The sequence below is a fragment of the Ammodytes marinus genome (genome assembly GCF_949987685.1).
Source record: "Ammodytes marinus genome assembly, chromosome: 5".
NCBI classification, from domain to species: Eukaryota; Metazoa; Chordata; class Actinopteri; order Uranoscopiformes; family Ammodytidae; genus Ammodytes; species Ammodytes marinus.
The window spans coordinates 24,520,469-24,540,471 of record NC_137234.1 but is presented as its reverse complement, the minus strand read 5'-3'; the positions used below and the strand labels follow the sequence as shown (position 1 = coordinate 24,540,471).

At 47.0% G+C, this 20,003-nt stretch overlaps 1 protein-coding gene across 5 annotated transcripts in view; it reads right to left on the bottom strand.

Moving 5' to 3' along the window:
- Positions 1 to 18,364, bottom strand: part of LOC307250472 (protein arginine N-methyltransferase 8) — a gene marked incomplete at both ends in the record, with an annotated part of 30,881 nt that extends 12,517 nt beyond the window's left edge. Inside the window, 3 exons of one of the 5 annotated variants that reach the window (XM_080027572.1) lie at positions 12,427 to 12,582; positions 13,914 to 14,159; positions 18,290 to 18,364. In XM_080027572.1, the coding sequence (XP_079883698.1) occupies positions 12,427 to 12,582; positions 13,914 to 14,159; positions 18,290 to 18,364 (477 nt within the window). The remainder of the gene's footprint in view (positions 1 to 12,426; positions 12,583 to 13,913; positions 14,160 to 18,289) is intronic. The other 4 variants (XM_080027573.1, XM_080027574.1, XM_080027575.1 and 1 more) reach the window with 4 other exon arrangements.
- Between the last annotated feature and the right edge of the window lie 1,639 nt (positions 18,365 to 20,003).

Sequence of the window (20,003 nt, the reverse complement as noted above, 5' to 3'; positions counted from 1 at the left end):
AGGCGTTTGTCAATACTAACCCCTCACGGCATCAGGCAATCTGAGAGTATAGATTTTCACCTGAGAGTGAACACTCTATTTCATCTACACAGCAGTGTGTGGACCTATGTGTGCTGCAAAATATCCATCTGGTCATATTATGGCAGAGGAGGACCCTCGAATGAACCCAAGGTACCAAAAAAAAGAGAAAGAAAAGCACAGCCAGGCTGGGACCCTCTTGGAGAGAGCAGGTTGAAAAATAGAAGAACTGAACTGCCTCGGTCTCCCGGCGGAAGAATAATGTCTCTGGAGGCTTTTATTTAAGAGGCAGAAACCTATTAGACATGGCCTATAAGCAACGCCCCAACTGTGAGATGGACAAATTAAGATATACCATCTTAGATGTTTCTCTCTTTTGCTGCAACACAGTTCAACATACATTTTGTTTTTGCTTTGGCTGAGGTCTTCAGTTTCCCCACTGGGCAAGAATACAGGATGTAGTAAATCAGCATTAGCCCAGCCATGGAGCAGCCCCATTGTCCGCTGCCTATTAGTGCAGGGCCGGCAAGGAGGTTAATGGTGGCCATGTCTGTCACCTGCCCATTAAAAACGAGTCTGTGACAACGGTGCAAAGAAACAGGATTTCATAAAGTTACAGCAGGTGTGCGATGCTGTTAGGGTGTGATAATAGGCCTGCCAATAAAAAGCCCACTAATTGGCAATGATTCTGTCATGTCTTTTCTGAATCTCTGTCAGAAGAGACAGCCATTAGCCATCTGTCCATCCCAGTCACACTTCACTGGGAGCGCTGTGGCCTGGAGGCGTGTTAAGAGTCAACACAACCTCACACCAGGTCTCTAGCACCTCTCAGTAATGTCAGGAAGAGTCACTGTCACTGTAGTCATCCCTGTGGGCACCTTATGTCTGGAGACAGGCCAAGTGCTAGTTTTCTTTTAAGAAAGTCACTACATTGGCTATTGCGTATAGTTTCCTCTATGACATTGTTAATGCACACCAAAAAACTTATTTACCGTACTGTGGGTCTTTTATTATTATTAAGTTTTTATTTGTAATGCGATAGCAGCATGATCTTAACTACAAGAGTGTTTGACCCTCATGCGAAAAAAATGTTTTGAGCCTGTGTCAATGTGCACCGCAAACAGAACAAACATCTCAAAATCCAAAACATATTAAATCCAAACCTAACACATATTAAACCAGCTGGCTAAGTTCAATTCCGTAACAATCTCAGTCTGGTTGCCAGGAGTCTGTGTGCCTTCAGCATTGCGTTCCAGCTCTAGTTTACATCAGTTCTCTTGTGACTCCATGCCTGGAAGGTAGCACACACTCTGAGGGTGTATTCACACATGCCGGCTGTGTCTTGATTCAGGGGTTGCGGTCTTGGAACCGGCCTCGTAGGCTGCATTTGAAGACCGATTGCGTCATAGCGGCGCGCAAAGGCTGTCCCATTTGCAAGGCTCCTTGCAAGGCTCCTCATATGCGGTCGTGAAATGCAGCCTTCGTTTCACGGTTTTGAAGCAGTTTTGAAGGCTGCATCAGATGTATCCTTCGTGGCCCAACATATCCCAAGATTCATTGCGTTTTTTTCAGAGATTGCATAAAATAAAATAAAAAATAACAAAACAGCAACGTGTTGCTCCATCTTCTTAACTTTTATCTTCCTTTCTTTTTTTCTTGTACTTTTTTTTCTTTTCGTCTGGTAGACAACTTATTTTTCTTTTTTCCTCCGCTGACAGGGCTGTCTCCGTTGGCAGCAATCAGGGTTGCTAGGCAGCACAGGAGCGGCGAGTCGTCACGCAAGGTAACGGCTTGTCACGTAAACCGGAAATGCTCGTAAACGGAGACCTGCGGAGACCGTCTCGTTTAACAAGGCTCGTTGGCCTTAAAACCGGCCTTAAAATCGGCCTTCATAGGCTATAGCCTTCATAGACCGCGAGACTGCGTCCTACCAAGTGCGTGGTCTCTGAATCAAGACACAGCCGCCGTGTTTAGTTCAGTTGAAACGAACTCAGATGCACTTCCGCCTTCGGTGCGCATCTTTCAGACAGGTGTGAATACAGCAATCGCACTCGGGGGCGGACCAAACAAACGCTCCGAGACCCAGTTGAAGAGGTGGTCTCGATGCGCTTCAAAACGTACTCTGCTGCAGTTCGTTTGTGGTGTGAATTTGGCCCGACTCGATCAGACCCAATTGCAGGAAGCACTGTGCCTTTTCTTTTTTAATAAATCGCTGTCAGCTTCACATTATAGGAAAGTGTTGTTGTCGCCATTGTTAGGAAGATTAGTTGTGGTTTGACCGGGAGCCCCGAGCGAATATATTACATTTGATAGACAGGACGCGTAAACATGCTGATGTGTTCAGCGATCAGATGAAGGAGAGGGGAGCGTCTCCCGCACAGTGACAACAGGTTCACGCTGCGCTTTGTATGAAGTGCGTGTTTTTACTTTGCATCCCATGTTACGGTACCGTCAATACTACCCCTGTGTCAGTTTGGAGCTGAGCCGCGCCGAACTCACACCCAGCTGACACACGGCTAATTCAGCTGTGTCAGCTTGAGCCTATTCCTCGCGAGCCGCGCGTCCAGCAGCAAAAATACAGTAAATATTATGTTTCACATCGTACAGGCTACAAGCCACACATTGACACAGGCCTACATATTATAACCATATGAAACAACACTAATTTGATGTTTTTTTAAATTTTATTTATAGGCTAGATGTTGGCCTATTTATTTATTTATTTATTATTTTTAACCCCATATCGTATCAGTTATATATTTCGCAGTTTTTACTTCGTTTTACCTGCTTCTCTCCACCCCAGAATGTCTGTCCAATGAATGAATGACCTCAGATCACGTGTGGTTTTGCTTCGTGATGCTGGTTCACTTGCAAAAGGGGCAATATGAAAGTGGACAACACCAAACAAAAAAAATCTAAACTCTATTTGGTCTGGACCAAAGCAAGTGAACTAGCGGACTTTCCCAGTGTGAATACACCCTAAATGTGAGACCTAGTGGACTGAGTTGCTGCCCCTAGTTTTAGGTCAGGAGTTGCTGGGAGCTAGAATGATTCAAGAATATTGGCTGACCACACTTAACACTCAAATGATTTACTGTACCTGTTGCCGTTTATTTGAAATCCCACATACACTACCTCTGCAAACATTAGCCTGAACTATATTTGGTTAGGTTTTTATTTATTTAAGCCTATTATATATTGCCTTATTCAAAGCTGTTTGACATGTATACTTTCTTTAACATTTTAAGTGGAAAGAATATTCAAGTAAAGTGTAATAAATAAGGAAACAAAATATAACCGTCTGTTAAGTGTTAGTTTTTAAAAGATATTCGAGTTTTATCGTCATTTGAATGGTTCATTGCTGGGGTAGTATTGTGTGAGATATTAAATGTTGGCTCATGACGATATGGCTTTGATACATTATGGAATGCAGCACCAAAGAGACTTTTATGGGTCCTCTGTGGATTGGGAATAGGGGTTATCACTTTCCATATTTTATGTAACGAGGTCCATATGACAGAGTGGTGTTGTAGTTGGCCGTGAGCCCAGTCCCTCCACCTCTGGCGCCCATCTTTCATGTGGTAGCTTTATAACTTTAGGATATGACAAAATGTATTGGGCCTTGGTGCAGTGCATCTGAATCAAAAGAAAACTATATCCCTGAAATTTCAACACCATTTATATGTGACAAAGGCTGCAAGGTGGAAAGTAGTAACAAGTGTGAGGTTGAGCAAAACCTGAGGTGCTATGTGTCTTAAAAGTACAAAGAGAGAGAGTAAAGAGGGACTGAGAGCGACAGCAGAAGAGGGATGAAAAACAAACACAGACGCATGAGGGACACACAGACACATAATGTCAAGTAGTAACTCAGGGCGCTTTCACACACGCGGTGTTTGGTTCAAATGAAAAGGAACTCTGGTGCGTTTTCACCTTTGCTGTGGTTTATTTACGCAGGTTTAGTTTAGTTTAGTTTGATTTATTTCACATATAAATTGATTAGAAAAAAACATGTAGTAGAAAAAAATTAAAAATACACGTGTGTCTGTGGCAGAAACCTGTATAGGCTTATGTAGAGCCACACCCAAAAATCATTTACATATTAGTACTGCTCATATGCTTAAAGGCACTACGAGTAAGATGGCACGTTGGCGTCCCCTTTGGACAAAAGCGGTAGTATTTTTACGACGCCCGCTGTCGCAAATGCTCGTGCCAGGCGCGTGAGCGTGGACTGAGAAGGGCGCAATATAGTGCATGTTCGTGTGTTGAAAGTGTGAGGACTCTTTTCGGCTCCGTGAGAGTGGTTTTGACACTGCATCAACTAATGCCAGTCAGTACACACACCTGCTTGCAATGAGTTGATTCAGCAGCGTCACCTAACTACTCTCTCTCTCACGGAGCTGTGTCCTCACAGAAAGCGAATGAATGAGAGACGGCAGTTAGTAGACTATGGATCACGATGAGGTAATGTGTTTGTGTTGTTGATGTAAATAATGACTATTTCAGATAATGGTTATCTGATGATGGTGAAGCAAAGCAAACTTTGTGTTAGTACCAACCGCTCATTCATTTAGCAGTCTAGTTTCGCTCTCGTGAAATTGTATACACGTTGCTTGGCAACGTCCTCCCGCCCGCCTATCACTCACTCTCCCTTTTCGCTTTTCTTCATTGCATTCTCTTTTTTTTCTTTGATGGTTCAGCCCCGTTATCAGTCATTTATGACGACAAATAACTGTCTCAAACAAGGCTCCCGCTCCCCTTCCCTCACCTGGAGGGATAGGCTTCTCAAATCGCGTTGCAGCGCCACACTGAAATCTGCAACCAATACGGATATGTGACCATAGAGCCTGCACGAGCGAACCGAAAATCGGACTGGGTGTGCGACCAGACCAAAAGCAGTAATAAAAACTATATAAAAACGTCTTTCTTTGCACTGATGGTCTCGTTTGCTGTTAAAGGTAATTTATGATTATCAGAGGAAACATGAGGTTGTTTAAAAGATATTTAAATGTTACTCGTATCCGCTTTAAGCTGGGAACACACCGCACTGGCCGCGCGGCGAGATTACATACAAAGTCAATGTACTAGCGCGTGGCTGCGCGTCCACCCAATAATCGGCGTCCAGCGGCCGGCGGCGGGGGCTTGCGCGGCGCGTGGCTGCGCATCATGAGAGGCGCGTGAATCGGGAGCGCGGCCATTAGCGGCGCATAGAAATTGTGTCATCGAAGGAGCGTGAATCGAAGGCTTGTGCGGCGAGCACGGCGCCGCAGAAAAAGATGAAATTTTTCATCTTTTTCTGCAGCGCCGCCGGGCACCGCGCCTCCACAGCCAATCAGCGTTGAGATTGCCCGGTGGCGGTGGTCTGCAAGACGAGGTGGGCGTGTGGAGTGAGGACATCGGGCTTCCAATACATTCTGCAAATATGTGTAGGCTATTTTGCATCTGTTTAGCTGTTGGTTGTACTTTAGCCAAGGTAGCGCCGGTTAGCATAGTGAAACTCACCAAGCTGTGTGCTGTTCCTGAGGATAATATAGGCTACCCAAACTTGACGGCGGTGTCCGTGTGGAATTCCAATATAGTGCAGCGAAGAACCGGTGTTGTCCTCCGTCAGCCGGCACACTTTCACTTTCAGGTAGGCTGATGTTTGCCTTTATTTTTGCAGCTGAGCACACACTGCTGTTGTTATTGTGTTTAGATATGTTGCTGAATTGCTGTTAATGTGTGTGTATTTGCGATCGGGTGCGTCTTCATGCTGTTTTAATGTTATTTGTGACATGACTGCCGCTGGTTACACAGTGAACCTACATCTGTATTTTTTGGCACAGCTGGACCATGCTGTTGTTGTTGCACCATAAAGCTGGGAACACACCGCACTGGCCGCGCGGCGAGATTACATACAAAGTCAATGTACTAGCGCGTGGCCGCGCGTCCACCCAATAATCGGCGTCCAGCGGCCGGCGGCGGGGGCTTGCGCGGCGCGTGGCCGCGCCTCATGAGAGGCGCGTGAATCGGGAGCGCGGCCATTAGCGGCGCATAGAAATTGTGTCATCGAAAGAGCGTGAATCGAAGGCTTGTGCGGCGAGCACGGCGCCGCAGAAAAAGATGAAATTTTTCATCTTTTTCTGCAGCGCCGCCGGGCACCGCGCCTCCACAGCCAATCAGCGTTGAGATTGCCCGGTGGCGGTGGTCTGCAAGATGAGGTGGGCGTGTGGAGTGAGGACATCGGGCTTCCAATACATTCTGCAAATATGTGTAGGCTATTTTGCATCTGTTTAGCTGTTGGTTGTACTTTAGCCAAGGTAGCGCCGGTTAGCATAGTGAAACTCACCAAGCTGTGTGCTGTTCCTGAGGATAATATACCCAAACTTAACGGCGGTGTCCGTGTGGAATTCCAATATAGTGCAGCGAAGCACCGGTGTTGTCCTCCGTCAGCCGGCACACTTTCACTTTCAGGTAGGCTGATGTTTGCCTTTATTTTAGCCGCTGAGCACACACTGCTGTTGTTAATGTGTTTAGTATGTTGCTGAATTGCTGTTAATGTGTGTGTATTTGCGATCGGGGTGCGTGTTCAGGCTGTTTTAATGATATTTGTGACAAGACTGCCGCTGGTTACACAGTGAACCTACATCTGTATTTTTTGGCACAGCTGGACCATGTTATTGTTGTTGTTGCACCGTAAGTGTGACGGGTCTGATCTCGGCGTCGGCGTCAGGAATATATGGCCCAATATGATCAAGCGGCGAGCCTCCTGCTGTCACGCGGCCAACCGCTGCCTACGATGAGGCTGCGGTTGGCCGCGGCGGCGACTGCGGTGAACATGGCCCAATATGACCAAGCGGCGAACCTCCTGCATTCACGCGGCCAACCGCCGCAGGCGGCCAATGCGGTGTGTTCCCAGCTTAAGTGTGAAGCTGGGAACACACCGCACTGGCCGCGCGGCGAGATTACATACAAAGTCAATGTACTAGCGCGTGGCCGCGCGTCCACCCAATAATCGGCGTCCAGCGGCCGGCGGCGGGGGCTTGCGCGGCGCGTGGCCGCGCCTCATGAGAGGCGCGTGAATCGGGAGCGCGGCCATTAGCGGCGCATAGAAATTGTGTCATCGAAGGAGCGTGAATCGAAGGCTTGTGCGGCGAGCACGGCGCCGCAGAAAAAGATGAAATTTTTCATCTTTTTCTGCAGCGCCGCCGGGCACCGCGCCTCCACAGCCAATCAGCGTTGAGATTGCCCGGTGGCGGTGGTCTGCAAGACGAGGTGGGCGTGTGGAGTGAGGACATCGGGCTTCCAATACATTCTGCAAATATGTGTAGGCTATTTTGCATCTGTTTAGCTGTTGGTTGTACTTTAGCCAAGGTAGCGCCGGTTAGCATAGTGAAACTCACCAAGCTGTGTGCTGTTCCTGAGGATAATATACCCAAACTTGACGGCGGTGTCCGTGTGGAATTCCAATATAGTGCAGCGAAGAACCGGTGTTGTCCTCCGTCAGCCGGCACACTTTCACTTTCAGGTAGGCTGATGTTTGCCTTTATTTTAGCCGCTGAGCACACACTGCTGTTGTTAATGTGTTTAGTAGCCTATGTTGCTGAATTGCTGTTAATGTGTGTGTATTTGAGATCGGGGTGCGTGTTCAGGCTGTTTGTGACAAGACTGCCGCTGGTTACACAGTGAACCTACATCTGTATTTTTTGGCACAGCTGGACCATGTTATTGTTGTTGTTGCACCGTAAAGCTGGGAACACACCGCACTGGCCGCGCGGCGAGATTACATACAAAGTCAATGTACTAGCGCGTGGCCGCGCGTCCACCCAATAATCGGCGTCCAGCGGCCGGCGGCGGGGGCTTGCGCGGCGCGTGGCCGCGCCTCATGAGAGGCGCGTGAATCGGGAGCGCGGCCATTAGCGGCGCATAGAAATTGTGTCATCGAAGGAGCGTGAATCGAAGGCTTGTGCGGCGAGCACGGCGCCGCAGAAAAAGATGAAATTTTTCATCTTTTTCTGCAGCGCCGCCGGGCACCGCGCCTCCACAGCCAATCAGCGTTGAGATTGCCCGGTGGCGGTGGTCTGCAAGACGAGGTGGGCGTGTGGAGTGAGGACATCGGGCTTCCAATACATTCTGCAAATATGTGTAGGCTATTTTGCATCTGTTTAGCTGTTGGTTGTACTTTAGCCAAGGTAGCGCCGGTTAGCATAGTGAAACTCACCAAGCTGTGTGCTGTTCCTGAGGATAATATACCCAAACTTGACGGCGGTGTCCGTGTGGAATTCCAATATAGTGCAGCGAAGAACCGGTGTTGTCCTCCGTCAGCCGGCACACTTTCACTTTCAGGTAGGCTGATGTTTGCCTTTATTTTAGCCACTGAGCACACACTGCTGTTGTTAATGTGTTTAGTATGTTGCTGAATTGCTGTTAATGTGTGTGTATTTGAGATCGGGGTGCGTGTTCAGGCTGTTTGTGACAAGACTGCCGCTGGTTACACAGTGAACCTACATCTGTATTTTTTGGCACAGCTGGACCATGTTATTGTTGTTGTTGCACCGTAAGTGTGACGGGTCTGATCTCGGCGTCGGCGTCAGGAATATATGGCCCAATATGATCAAGCGGCGAGCCTCCTGCTGTCACGCGGCCAACCGCTGCCTACGATGAGGCGGCGGTTGGCCGCGGCGGCGACTGCGGTGAACATGGCCCAATATGACCAAGCGGCGAACCTCCTGCATTCACGCGGCCAACCGCCGCAGGCGGCCAATGCGGTGTGTTCCCAGCTTAAGTGTGACGGGTCTGATCTCGGCGTCGGCGTCAGGAATATATGGCCCAATATGATCAAGCGGCGAGCCTCCTGCTGTCACGCGGCCAACCGCTGCCTACGATGAGGCGGCGGTTGGCCGCGGCGGCGACTGCGGTGAACATGGCCCAATATGACCAAGCGGCGAACCTCCTGCATTCACGCGGCCAACCGCCGCAGGCGGCCAATGCGGTGTGTTCCCAGCTTTACGGGTCTGATTTCGGCGTCGGCGTCAGGAATATATGGCCCAATATGATCAAGCGGCGAGCCTCTTTCGATCACGCGGCCAACCGCCGCCTTCGATGTGGCGGCCGGCGGCCGCGGCGGCGGCTCCGCTGAATATGGCCCAATATGACCCAAATGATCAAGCGGCGAGCCTCCTGCGTTCACGCGGCCAACCGCCGCAGGCGGCCAATGCGGTGTGTTCCCAGCTTTAAGCTGGGAACACACCGCACTGGCCGCGCGGCGAGATTACATACAAAGTCAATGTACTAGCGCGTGGCCGCGCGTCCACCCAATAATCGGCGTCCAGCGGCCGGCGGCGGGGGCTTGCGCGGCGCGTGGCCGCGCCTCATGAGAGGCGCGTGAATCGGGAGCGCGGCCATTAGCGGCGCATAGAAATTGTGTCATCGAAGGAGCGTGAATCGAAGGCTTGTGCGGCGAGCACGGCGCCGCAGAAAAAGATGAAATTTTTCATCTTTTTCTGCAGCGCCGCCGGGCACCGCGCCTCCACAGCCAATCAGCGTTGAGATTGCCCGGTGGCGGTGGTCTGCAAGACGAGGTGGGCGTGTGGAGTGAGGACATCGGGCTTCCAATACATTCTGCAAATATGTGTATTTTGCATCTGTTTAGCTGTTGGTTGTACTTTAGCCAAGGTAGCGCCGGTTAGCATAGTGAAACTCACCCAGCTGTGTGCTGCTCCTGAGGATAATATGAACCCAAACTTGACGGCGGTGTCCGTGTGGAATTCCAATATAGTGCAGCGAAGAACCGGTGTTGTCCTCCGTCAGCCGGCACACTTTCACTTTCAGGTAGGCTGATGTCTGCCTTTATTTGTGCTGCTGAGCACACACTGCTGTTGTTAATGTGTTTAGTATGTTGCTGAATTGCTGTTAATGTGTGTGTATTTGCGATCGGGGTGCGTGTTCAGGCTGTTTTAATGATATTTGTGACAAGACTGCCGCTGGTTACACAGTGAACCTACATCTGTATTTTTTGGCACAGCTGGACCATGTTATTGTTGTTGTTGCACCGTAAGTGTGACGGGTCTGATCTCGGCGTCGGCGTCAGGAATATATGGCCCAATATGATCAAGCGGCGAGCCTCCTGCTGTCACGCGGCCAACCGCTGCCTACGATGAGGCTGCGGTTGGCCGCGGCGGCGACTGCGGTGAACATGGCCCAATATGACCAAGCGGCGAACCTCCTGCATTCACGCGGCCAACCGCCGCAGGCGGCCAATGCGGTGTGTTCCCAGCTGGGAACACACCGCGCCTGCGCCGAGATCAGACGCCGAGATCAGACCCGTCACACTTACGGTGCAACAACAACAATAACATGGTCCAGCTGTGCCAAAAAATACAGATGTAGGTTCACTGTGTAACCAGCGGCAGTCTTGTCACAAATATCATTAAAACAGCCTGAACACGCACCCCGATCGCAAATACACACACATTAACAGCAATTCAGCAACATACTAAACACATTAACAACAGCAGTGTGTGCTCAGCGGCTAAAATAAAGGCAAACATCAGCCTACCTGAAAGTGAAAGTGTGCCGGCTGACGGAGGACAACACCGGTTCTTCGCTGCACTATATTGGAATTCCACACGGACACCGCCGTCAAGTTTGGGTATATTATCCTCAGGAACAGCACACAGCTTGGTGAGTTTCACTATGCTAACCGGCGCTACCTTGGCTAAAGTACAACCAACAGCTAAACAGATGCAAAATAGCCTACACATTTGCAGAATGTATTGGAAGCCCGATGTCCTCACTCCACACGCCCACCTCGTCTTGCAGACCACCGCCACCGGGCAATCTCAACGCTGATTGGCTGTGGAGGCGCGGTGCCCGGCGGCGCTGCAGAAAAAGATGAACATTTTCATCTTTTTCTGCGGCGCCGTGCTCGCCGCACAAGCCTTCGATTCACGCTCCTTCGATGACACAATTTCTATGCGCCGCTAATGGCCGCGCTCCCGATTCACGCGCCTCTCATGAGGCGCGGCCGCGCGCCGCGCAAGCCCCCGCCGCTGGCCGCTGGACGCCGATTATTGGGTGGACGCGCGGCCACGCGCTAGTACATTGACTTTGTATGTAATCTCGCCGCGCGGCCAGTGCGGTGTGTTCCCAGCTTTACACACTAGCATACGAGCAGATCAGCATCCGAGCAGATCAGCACACAAGCGCAAGCACACACACACACACACACACACACACACACACACACACACACATAGGCCTACACAAAAAAAACATATATGTAAATGAAAAATAAACAATGCAAAACAATCAAAGAAATTCAGAACAAAACCCAAGACAATAAAAAAGAAAAAAAACAAACAAGCAGACAATCATGTTAAATATATAAATCAAATTCCTGTTTTAAACTAATTGCTTTTGATAGCATGGAATTCTGCCGTCTCTTTGTGTATGTGGTCAATTTTATGGAAGAATCAAGTAAATGTATATTTTCATTCCATAGTATGACGCCACGGTAGTGAGGTTAAAACACTGCACTCTTTTTTTGTGGTGAGAATGTGAGCTGACTGAGTCTGACCCAAAGGAAGCACTGCCTAAAAAGCTCCTGTAGCCAGCTATGCATTATGGGATGAGAGACTACTTCCTTTAGTTTATTTTTGTACTTTTCCTGCATGGACATTTCCGAACATTTCCGGAATTACATTATTGCTCACGCCCAATACACATCTGATGATGAGTGAAATGACCGTTCTCACGTGGCCTTATTGCAAATAGCACCTTATCCTCAAAGGCCAGCGCTGATTGCAACATGCAGTTTTAGCGGTGCAATTACTGCGTATGAAAGCGCAATCCATTCTTAGTGGATATGGCCCTAAGTGTGAAAGAGAACCGAAACCTGTGGGAAAAACAAATAAACAATGTTTCATTCTTGCATCTGATACGAACGAAGGAAGCGAACTAGAAGTGTACTACTATCAGGTGTGAAAGCTCCCTTAGAACACTTCTTTTGGCAATACTGAGCTATTCATTACTCTCCCCTGAAGCAAACACACGCTATCTAGAGCCACTATGCAATAATAAGTTCCACATGGTGATCCCAAACTAGCACTACCTTGCATGTATTCTCAGACACGCCCTGACTAGCAATTACATCTGCCCCAGTACACGACAACGAGGACTCGAGGAGAGCCCTCAAATTCACTCAGCCTGTCAAAACCGCACACTTTTATCACCTGGCTGTCGGACTAGATATCCCTTGAAGATTCTAGGGAGTGATCTGAAAGTGGTCATGCAGATCCACAGAGAGCCTGTTCTATATGCATACGGTACTCGCACACAATGTGACCAGCTTGTCCAGGCCAGGCTTCAAGGTGATAAGACCATGATGGTTGACCATGATAACGGTCCACTGAATAAAAAAACACATCTTACCCCATACACGTGCTTAGCGCCCGCTTTGGCCGCGAACATGGATAGGATCCCCGTGCCGCTTCCAACGTCCAGCACTATTTTGTCCTTGAAGGCGTGCTTGTTGTGGTACATGGAGTTCCTGTAGGTGAGCGTCCTCACTTCGTCCTTCAGCATCTCCTATTTGAGCACATGACAAATAATATATCAAGAAGATGTTGACACAGCTAAACCCTATGGGGAGTGGTAATTTGTTTTGTTGAATCAAATAAGCATAAGCTGGTGGTCAGTGGGGGTCTGGATTTGTGATATCTGCAGTGGAGCAGCAGCAAATAATTCTGCCCCGGCCTTATATAACTGTATTACCTCTCAGCCGTATGATTCTAATATTCAACCCCATAGTTGATGCGTTTGAATAAGCCCAATAAGCCCGTCTGCGTCTCTTTTCTGACTTCGTCTCGCTTCTAGAGTGCATGCATGTCTGAATGTGAAGAATGACAAAAATACACCACCTGACCTACATTCCAAAAATATATAAAAACATCCTATTACATGTCACAATAGAAACATGCTCTTTTTACACAGCCTCTACTGCTTTCTGTATCCTCTCTTAAGAATACAGTTGAACTCTGATAGAAAAGGTAACCGTGTAGAAAGATTAAAATGTCACCTCGAATAGTGGGGAAAATTAGACATGTGAAGACAGAAATATATGAATATGTTTAGTAATGGCTCACTGTTGATCAAGGTTGACAATAGTTTTGAAGTGTATCTTGGTCATCTAGTGAGCTATGGAATCCAACCATGTTTGACATAAATGGTTTGGATGTTAAAGCTTGAATGGGCAGTCCTGAGTCCAGAATGGAGGATTAACAATTTCGGAATAAAATGTCACATCATTAACGTTATCATGTTTTCTAGTGTGCATGTCTGGAAAGTGTCCTTGGGTTGCAATATGAATAGAAGCATCTGCCGTCTGTGTTCAAGTCAGCAGCTCCCATTGTTTTGTTTTTTTACACAGTGTGGCGCTCCTTATTAGAAAAATAACCTTTTCTCTTGTTATGATAACTTACATTTGTAATCTAGTCAGTGGTCTCACTGGTTATGATGACACTTTATACTCTAAAGAAAGACTTCAGTGCTGTGATGAAAAGGCAAAGCACCTGTCTTTAAGGTGAATGGAGAAACTTCACCACAGATCAAACAGGACGTCTGCACTTATAAGCCCTTTATGGAGAAGTGAAAAGTCAAACACAACTGTCCATACAAATGTCAATTGTGATCTATCGCGTCTCTGAACATAGTGGTGCATGGGTGTATACAGCCAGTTTTACAATTGGACGGATTATTTTATTTTTGTGCAATGTGAAACAATTGATGCACGTCCTTTGCATAATATATTGGAATATAACAGTAAAAAACAGTCAGCGTGCATGATTCCCATCTGTCTTAATATCCTTGTTAAGAATGGAATAAGAATATACAGTAGGCCATAGGACACACAGGCGTACCTCATGGATACCAAAGTGGGCATACGAGTCAAAGTAGTAGTCTCTTGAGGTCATCTCCTCTGGGTTAAGGAACTTGTTCATCTTGCCCCGCCCTGGACAGTTTGGGATGTTGGCAGCATGGGGCGTGTGTGGCGGGACAGAGGGCCGCGCGGTGGGATGGACAGAAGGCACCGGCTTGGGCAATGAGGTGGGCTGTGTCGATCGGGACTGAATGATGCGGATCGGCTGTGGCTGCAACTGTGGTTGCTAGAGAGATAAAAAAAATAAAAAAAAAATTAATTATGGCTGAGGAGGACGCTGGTCTTTTATTAGCCAAATCCCTTTTGGAGTAAGACACAAAACAATTGGATGAAACAGCAGTATTGCAGAACGCGCGGTTTGCATTTATGGAGTCCATGGGGGCCCATTGGGTCTAGAGGATATACTCTGATCACTGACAGGAATTCAGCCTGTCTGTCAACAGAAGGCAGAGTTGAAAAAAAAAAAAAACCCTCTGCCCTGAACAGACGGTACAACCATAATGCCCTGATGATCACCTCTGATGCCAGCTGGGAGTGTGTGTGTGTGTGTGTGTGTGTGTGTGTGTGTGTGTGTGTGTGTGCGTATGTGTGCATGCTTGTGTGCGTGCTTCTGTGTATGTGTGTGTATGTGTGTGTATGTGTATGTGTGTGTGTGTGTGTGTGTGTGTGTGTGTGTGTGTGTGTGTGTGTGTGCGTGCGTGTGTGCGTGTGTTGGATGTTGAGTGTGCAGGGATATGGACTCCCAGCATCTCAGTTTTGAGCCAGTAAGCCATTCTGGTGTTTATTCTCAATCCAAATTTCAGGCTTCTAAAAAAAAAAAAAGATAAATAATTTGCAAGGTGGAAGAAGACAGTGACTGCCTGAAAGTCATTCATCGCAATTTCTCTGTAATTTGTGGGAAAGTGCTCCTGATTTTGCATGATTTGTCTGATGTTGCGGAAAACGCCCCGACACATGCTGCTGCTAGACTTAAACCTGAATGTGATTGTGCTGCTCATTGCCTCAACAATGAGCGCTCTTTAAAAAGCTGAGGGAGTCTCAGGAGATATTGGCAAACAAATTGAAGTTCTGAAAGCCGAGTAGCAAATTGAAAAAACAAGCAGGCAATGGTTTAAGTATTCAGATTACAACAATTCACCATCCAGAAAATAAATCCAAACGAATCTTATTTGATTGGCATAGAAATACAACAGGGTGAAAGAGCTGGATAACCTTACTAAGAGATGAGGTCATACCATTGTTACTTACAGCTGCCAGTGGCAGTAATTGTTCCATGTTTGAGAGAATCCATTATCCCCTTCCTCTGCCTCCTCGCTCGTCTCCTATACCTGTATCTAACCACTTTAAACCACTATTATATTTATCTTTGCCCTCTTGTTCTTGCTGGGCTCAAATGACTGAAACATTGTGACCAAGGAAATGGTGTGGAAACATATTATTTTCAACATGATGTTAAAAGAAACTGAGTTCTAAAGATGAATGGCCTCAGTTACCTGTTCGCTTCTCACTAAGGATATATTATAGAAGTGTTTTTAGCTATGCTGCTTGTGTGGCTGTATGGATGACTCAGTAACTTAGTCCAGACTGAAGTATCTCTAGAAATAGGCTATAGGATGGATTCTCATGGCATTGAATCCCACAGTCTTGGATGTTCCACTGGTTTATGACCAAATACCTACAAAAATAATCAGCGACACCTGTGTGTATAGTATTTAGCGCTTATTATCAAATGCAGGCTGAAGACTTTTATGTCCTGTGTATCACAGCTCGCCTTATAGTTTCACAATTAGCCCACTGCTGGGTGCTAATTCCCTACAGCTGCAACATCCGAATACAGAGAAGAACCCATTTGAACGAATGAATCATTAAAACGAATAGCTGAACTTGCATGGAGATTGTAACGTGCTCGACAATGAGCAACAATAGCAGTCGAGCCTTCTCCTCAGCTTGAATGGGTTTGGGTACAATTTTTAGTACTGCTAAGAAAAATCACATTAGATTTTTAGCATCCAACCCTTACTAATATACCAGTATTTTGTTAAACATTGCGACAGCGAGCATGCAAAAATTGAGAAACATTAAAGTTGACCGTTTATGATTGTTTGTTATATAAAACAGTACAGGGAAGGAGAGGGACTTGTAATTAAAAAATGACCGACTGTTGAACTTCTCCTAATCCTTTAAGCCAGGATGCTGCTGATTTTAAAGAGGGACAACGTTAGTGCAGTGCAGCATATTAACTTACAGCTGCTGTTCTGGACACTCTCACATCACGTCAATCATTTGTATCAATAAGGGGATGCCTGAGGGTGTGCTTTTATTGAGGGAATATTCCTATCAAGCTTTGTGTCTATCATTTTATCAGAAATGATAGACACATGTTATCAGCGTAACTTGAAGTTAGTTACACTATAAGCTCATTTATGAGATGCCGGGTGCCAAGACTACAGATGCAATCTTGGCATCTCCAGAAAAGATTGCACCAGCTAAAAGCAAAAATAAAAAAGGGTGGTGGTGGGAGGGGGATTTGTTAAGCACCTGGCGCCTAGCCTATAATTGCAGGAACAGGACCACAGAAGTGGCGATTAAGGCTGCCAAGTTTAACACGGGATCGATGTGGACTTTCTAAACGATGCAATGCAGAACATCTAAATTGTCCCGGGCTGTCATTTAGGGGGGACGATTCAAGTAGACTGGGGAGGCAGTAGGCTATAGGGCGTTCAAAGGAGCGCAGCTGAATGTGAGTGTAACTGAGATGCCCCAACACAAAAGGAAAGACAGGGGAAGCACACGTCCTTGCCTCTGACCCTTCCATACGGATAAACGCATTTGGGGTTCTATTTCAGACTGGATCCTCACCTCTTCCATGGAGGTGAGGACTGCTATTTGAGAAGGGACGATTGCTTGATACTTATATTACACTGTTTTGTTAAGAGGGGGGGGGGGGGGGGGGGGACACTGCCACCTTGCACCTGTTGAAGATAACCCCAGTTTGTGCACTGTATACTGAAGTCAGGAAATTAACGTATAGATACATATGAAAGGAAAACAGCTAACGGATATAAAGGCTATATAATGGCCAAGTGTATAGGAGCACTTTGGGGAAAGACAATCACTTTGGTATTCTGCCATTTTGGCACTTAGGTGCCTCTGAGACCACAACACATTCTAAAAGAGAGGAGAGAGCAGTGGAAGCCAGAGATCCATCCATACATCCACCCGGGCAGTGCCCTCTCATTATGCTGTATCAGGTAGTGCAGCAGCTTCCCTCCCAGACATGAGCATATTGATAAAACGTCGAGAGTTTGAGCAGGAGCCCATGGAAAAACTTTCTTTGGGGCAGAATTTTATTTGATGAATAATGTGTAAGGGTGCAAACAGGAATGACTGACTGTCTTCTAACTCTGCGGGGTGTCTGAACCTTTCAAGCATCACATGCAGATGAATCAGCACCGCTCCCTTTCGGCACCCAGTCGCATAGTGAATACAGATGTGGTACCCCGGCTCATGTTGTGCCTGTCCTGAATGTAAAGCTCAAAGAGAAAGCCTAAGGAGAGCCTGGGGAGGTGAATTATCTTGTGCAATGTGTCAGAATGTTATATCACATAATGTGCACAGGGGAGATGCATAGTTTTAGGGGGTAGTGGGTGGTAAAGGTTGACTCAGTTCATTTCCTTTATCCTGAAGCCCCCCCCCCCCCTTGCCCAGTAAGGAGCCTAAACTCTAGGCTTGTATACATGTAATATCTTCAGCATCACCCTGCTTTACTCAAAACTGCTCCACACTGCTTCAAGTCCCAGCGTACCCCCCTTATCCTGCTGCAGCACCTTGGACAGCGCAAGTCATTCCGATCCCAGAGCAGCCTGGAGCATGGAACACACTCTGTCCCGTTAAACCTCATCATGCTCACAGCAACCTGTTCTCCTAACGTAAATAGATTCAGACAAAAAAGAGCTATTTTTAGAAACACTGTCTGAAGGGATCCCTGTCCGGGGAAAGCAGGGTATAGCTGTTCATGCGGGAGGGAGAGAACAAATCTTGCTTGTAACATCCTGTCGCTGTCCTAACACGTAGTGTTATGCGATGCTTGGATTATTTTTCAAGTACAGGCAACCCGATGTTTTGCAAAAAAATCATATTTTGTCGGAGGGGGTAAACATCCTCGCAATGATGGAGCCATTCACTCACATTGACAGAAAGCATCCGATATGCAACTTCCACTAAAGGTATAAGACACACACACGTGCTGCAGGACGCATTCATGACACAGGCCACAGTCAATCAAACTGAGCACTCTCTTTCTCTTTCTTTTTTTTTCTTTCTCTAAATTCAGTAAAAATCAAAGAGGTTCCTCACACTTACCTCACTGCTCTCAGACTCCGCCATTTTTCTCCTGAGGAGCATGCAGCGGGACGAGTGCCTAATTCCCATAAGAGCCGGCAGAAAAATGTGCTCACACTTGACAGAAGAAGTGCAGAGGGTGAGAGAGAAAAACAGAATGCGTCCTCCCGATTCTCAGGCTCCTTCGTTCTTTATCATCCAACACTTCTCACGCACATCCCAAATTGCCTTGTTCTTTAGAAATTCTAATACTATGAAAGGACACCGAACTACAGGAGGTCCCGAATAAAGCGCCGCAGCCAATGTTATCATAAAGAGGAGCGGATTCCATGGTGCAAAAGTTTGCAGTCCACCGTTGTGCTTTGGAGAGCATCATAGGGAGACGAGGCATCATTTGAGTTAAGGCAGACCGACAGACATACATGCAACATCCCATCCCATCAGCCCAGCACACGTGGATAGGATTCTCACAGGGTTGCAGCCGATTGTCATGCATGCACTATTTTAGCCCCAGTTTGATTGATTGCTCCGCCGCAACATTGTTGCTAAAAATAGTAACGCGCCCGCAGCTACCGCACAGAGCACAGGGACTTTCTGTGCCACTGAGTACACGCCACGCACAGAGCAAACGGATGACTTTCAAAACGTGCCAAAAAGTTCTAAGTAGCACATGCCCTCCCCCCAACCCCTGCCCGTCCTAACGTCATCTGCTCCATTTAATCGCTCTCCATCCTTTCAGTGCTGGACGCTGGCTGCCTAGAGAAAGTTGTAGTTGCTTCTCTCTCTCTCTCTCTCTCTCTCTCTTTCTTTCTCTCTCTCTCTCTCTTTCACACACACACACACACACACACACACACACACACACACACACACACACACACACACACACACACACACACACACACACACACACACACACACACACACACACACGTGCACGAGGAAGTGACCACTGCTGCCTGCACTGGTCAGAGGGGCAATATCAGAGTCTCTTGCTTCACCTGCTCCTCAATCTCAACACACACACGCACACGCACACGCACACGCACACGCACACACACACACACACACACACACACACACACACACACACACACACACACACACTCACACACCACTGCACAAACTGCCCCCTTGATGCTCTTTCTTCTCTCAGCAGATATCCAAATCTCTATTATAAACAACACTGTCATTATAGTCCATTGTAGAAAGCTGAGCTGCAATGGCATTATCCATGATCCTGTTCTTTTACATAATATAACTTGACCATTACACTATTCACCAGGATGGTCTCTGGAGATGTCGTGTTGTGAAACACCTTTACAGCTTTGCTCAAACTGCTTTTACACTGCGTTCCAAATTAAAACGCAAATTAGATTTTCCCAGATTTTCCGAAATAGTCGATGCAAATCACAGTCAGTATAATTTTCAAGTCATCAACCGTTAGAGTATATTTAAAATGTTATTGAACAAACCTCCCAATAATAAAAGTGTTTTTTTCAAAAATTACAAACTCCAAATGCACTGTTCCAAATTATTATGCACAACAGAGTTTCAAAACAATTTATAGGTTGTAAACAACTAAAAACGGTCATTTGTTGAATTTGCAGAATGTGGAGGTCATATTTAGTGAAATCAAAAGCTCTTTCAATCAAAAACATCTTAACAGGCCAAGTTACATGTCAACATAGGACCCCTTCTTAGATATCACCTTCACAATTCTTGCATC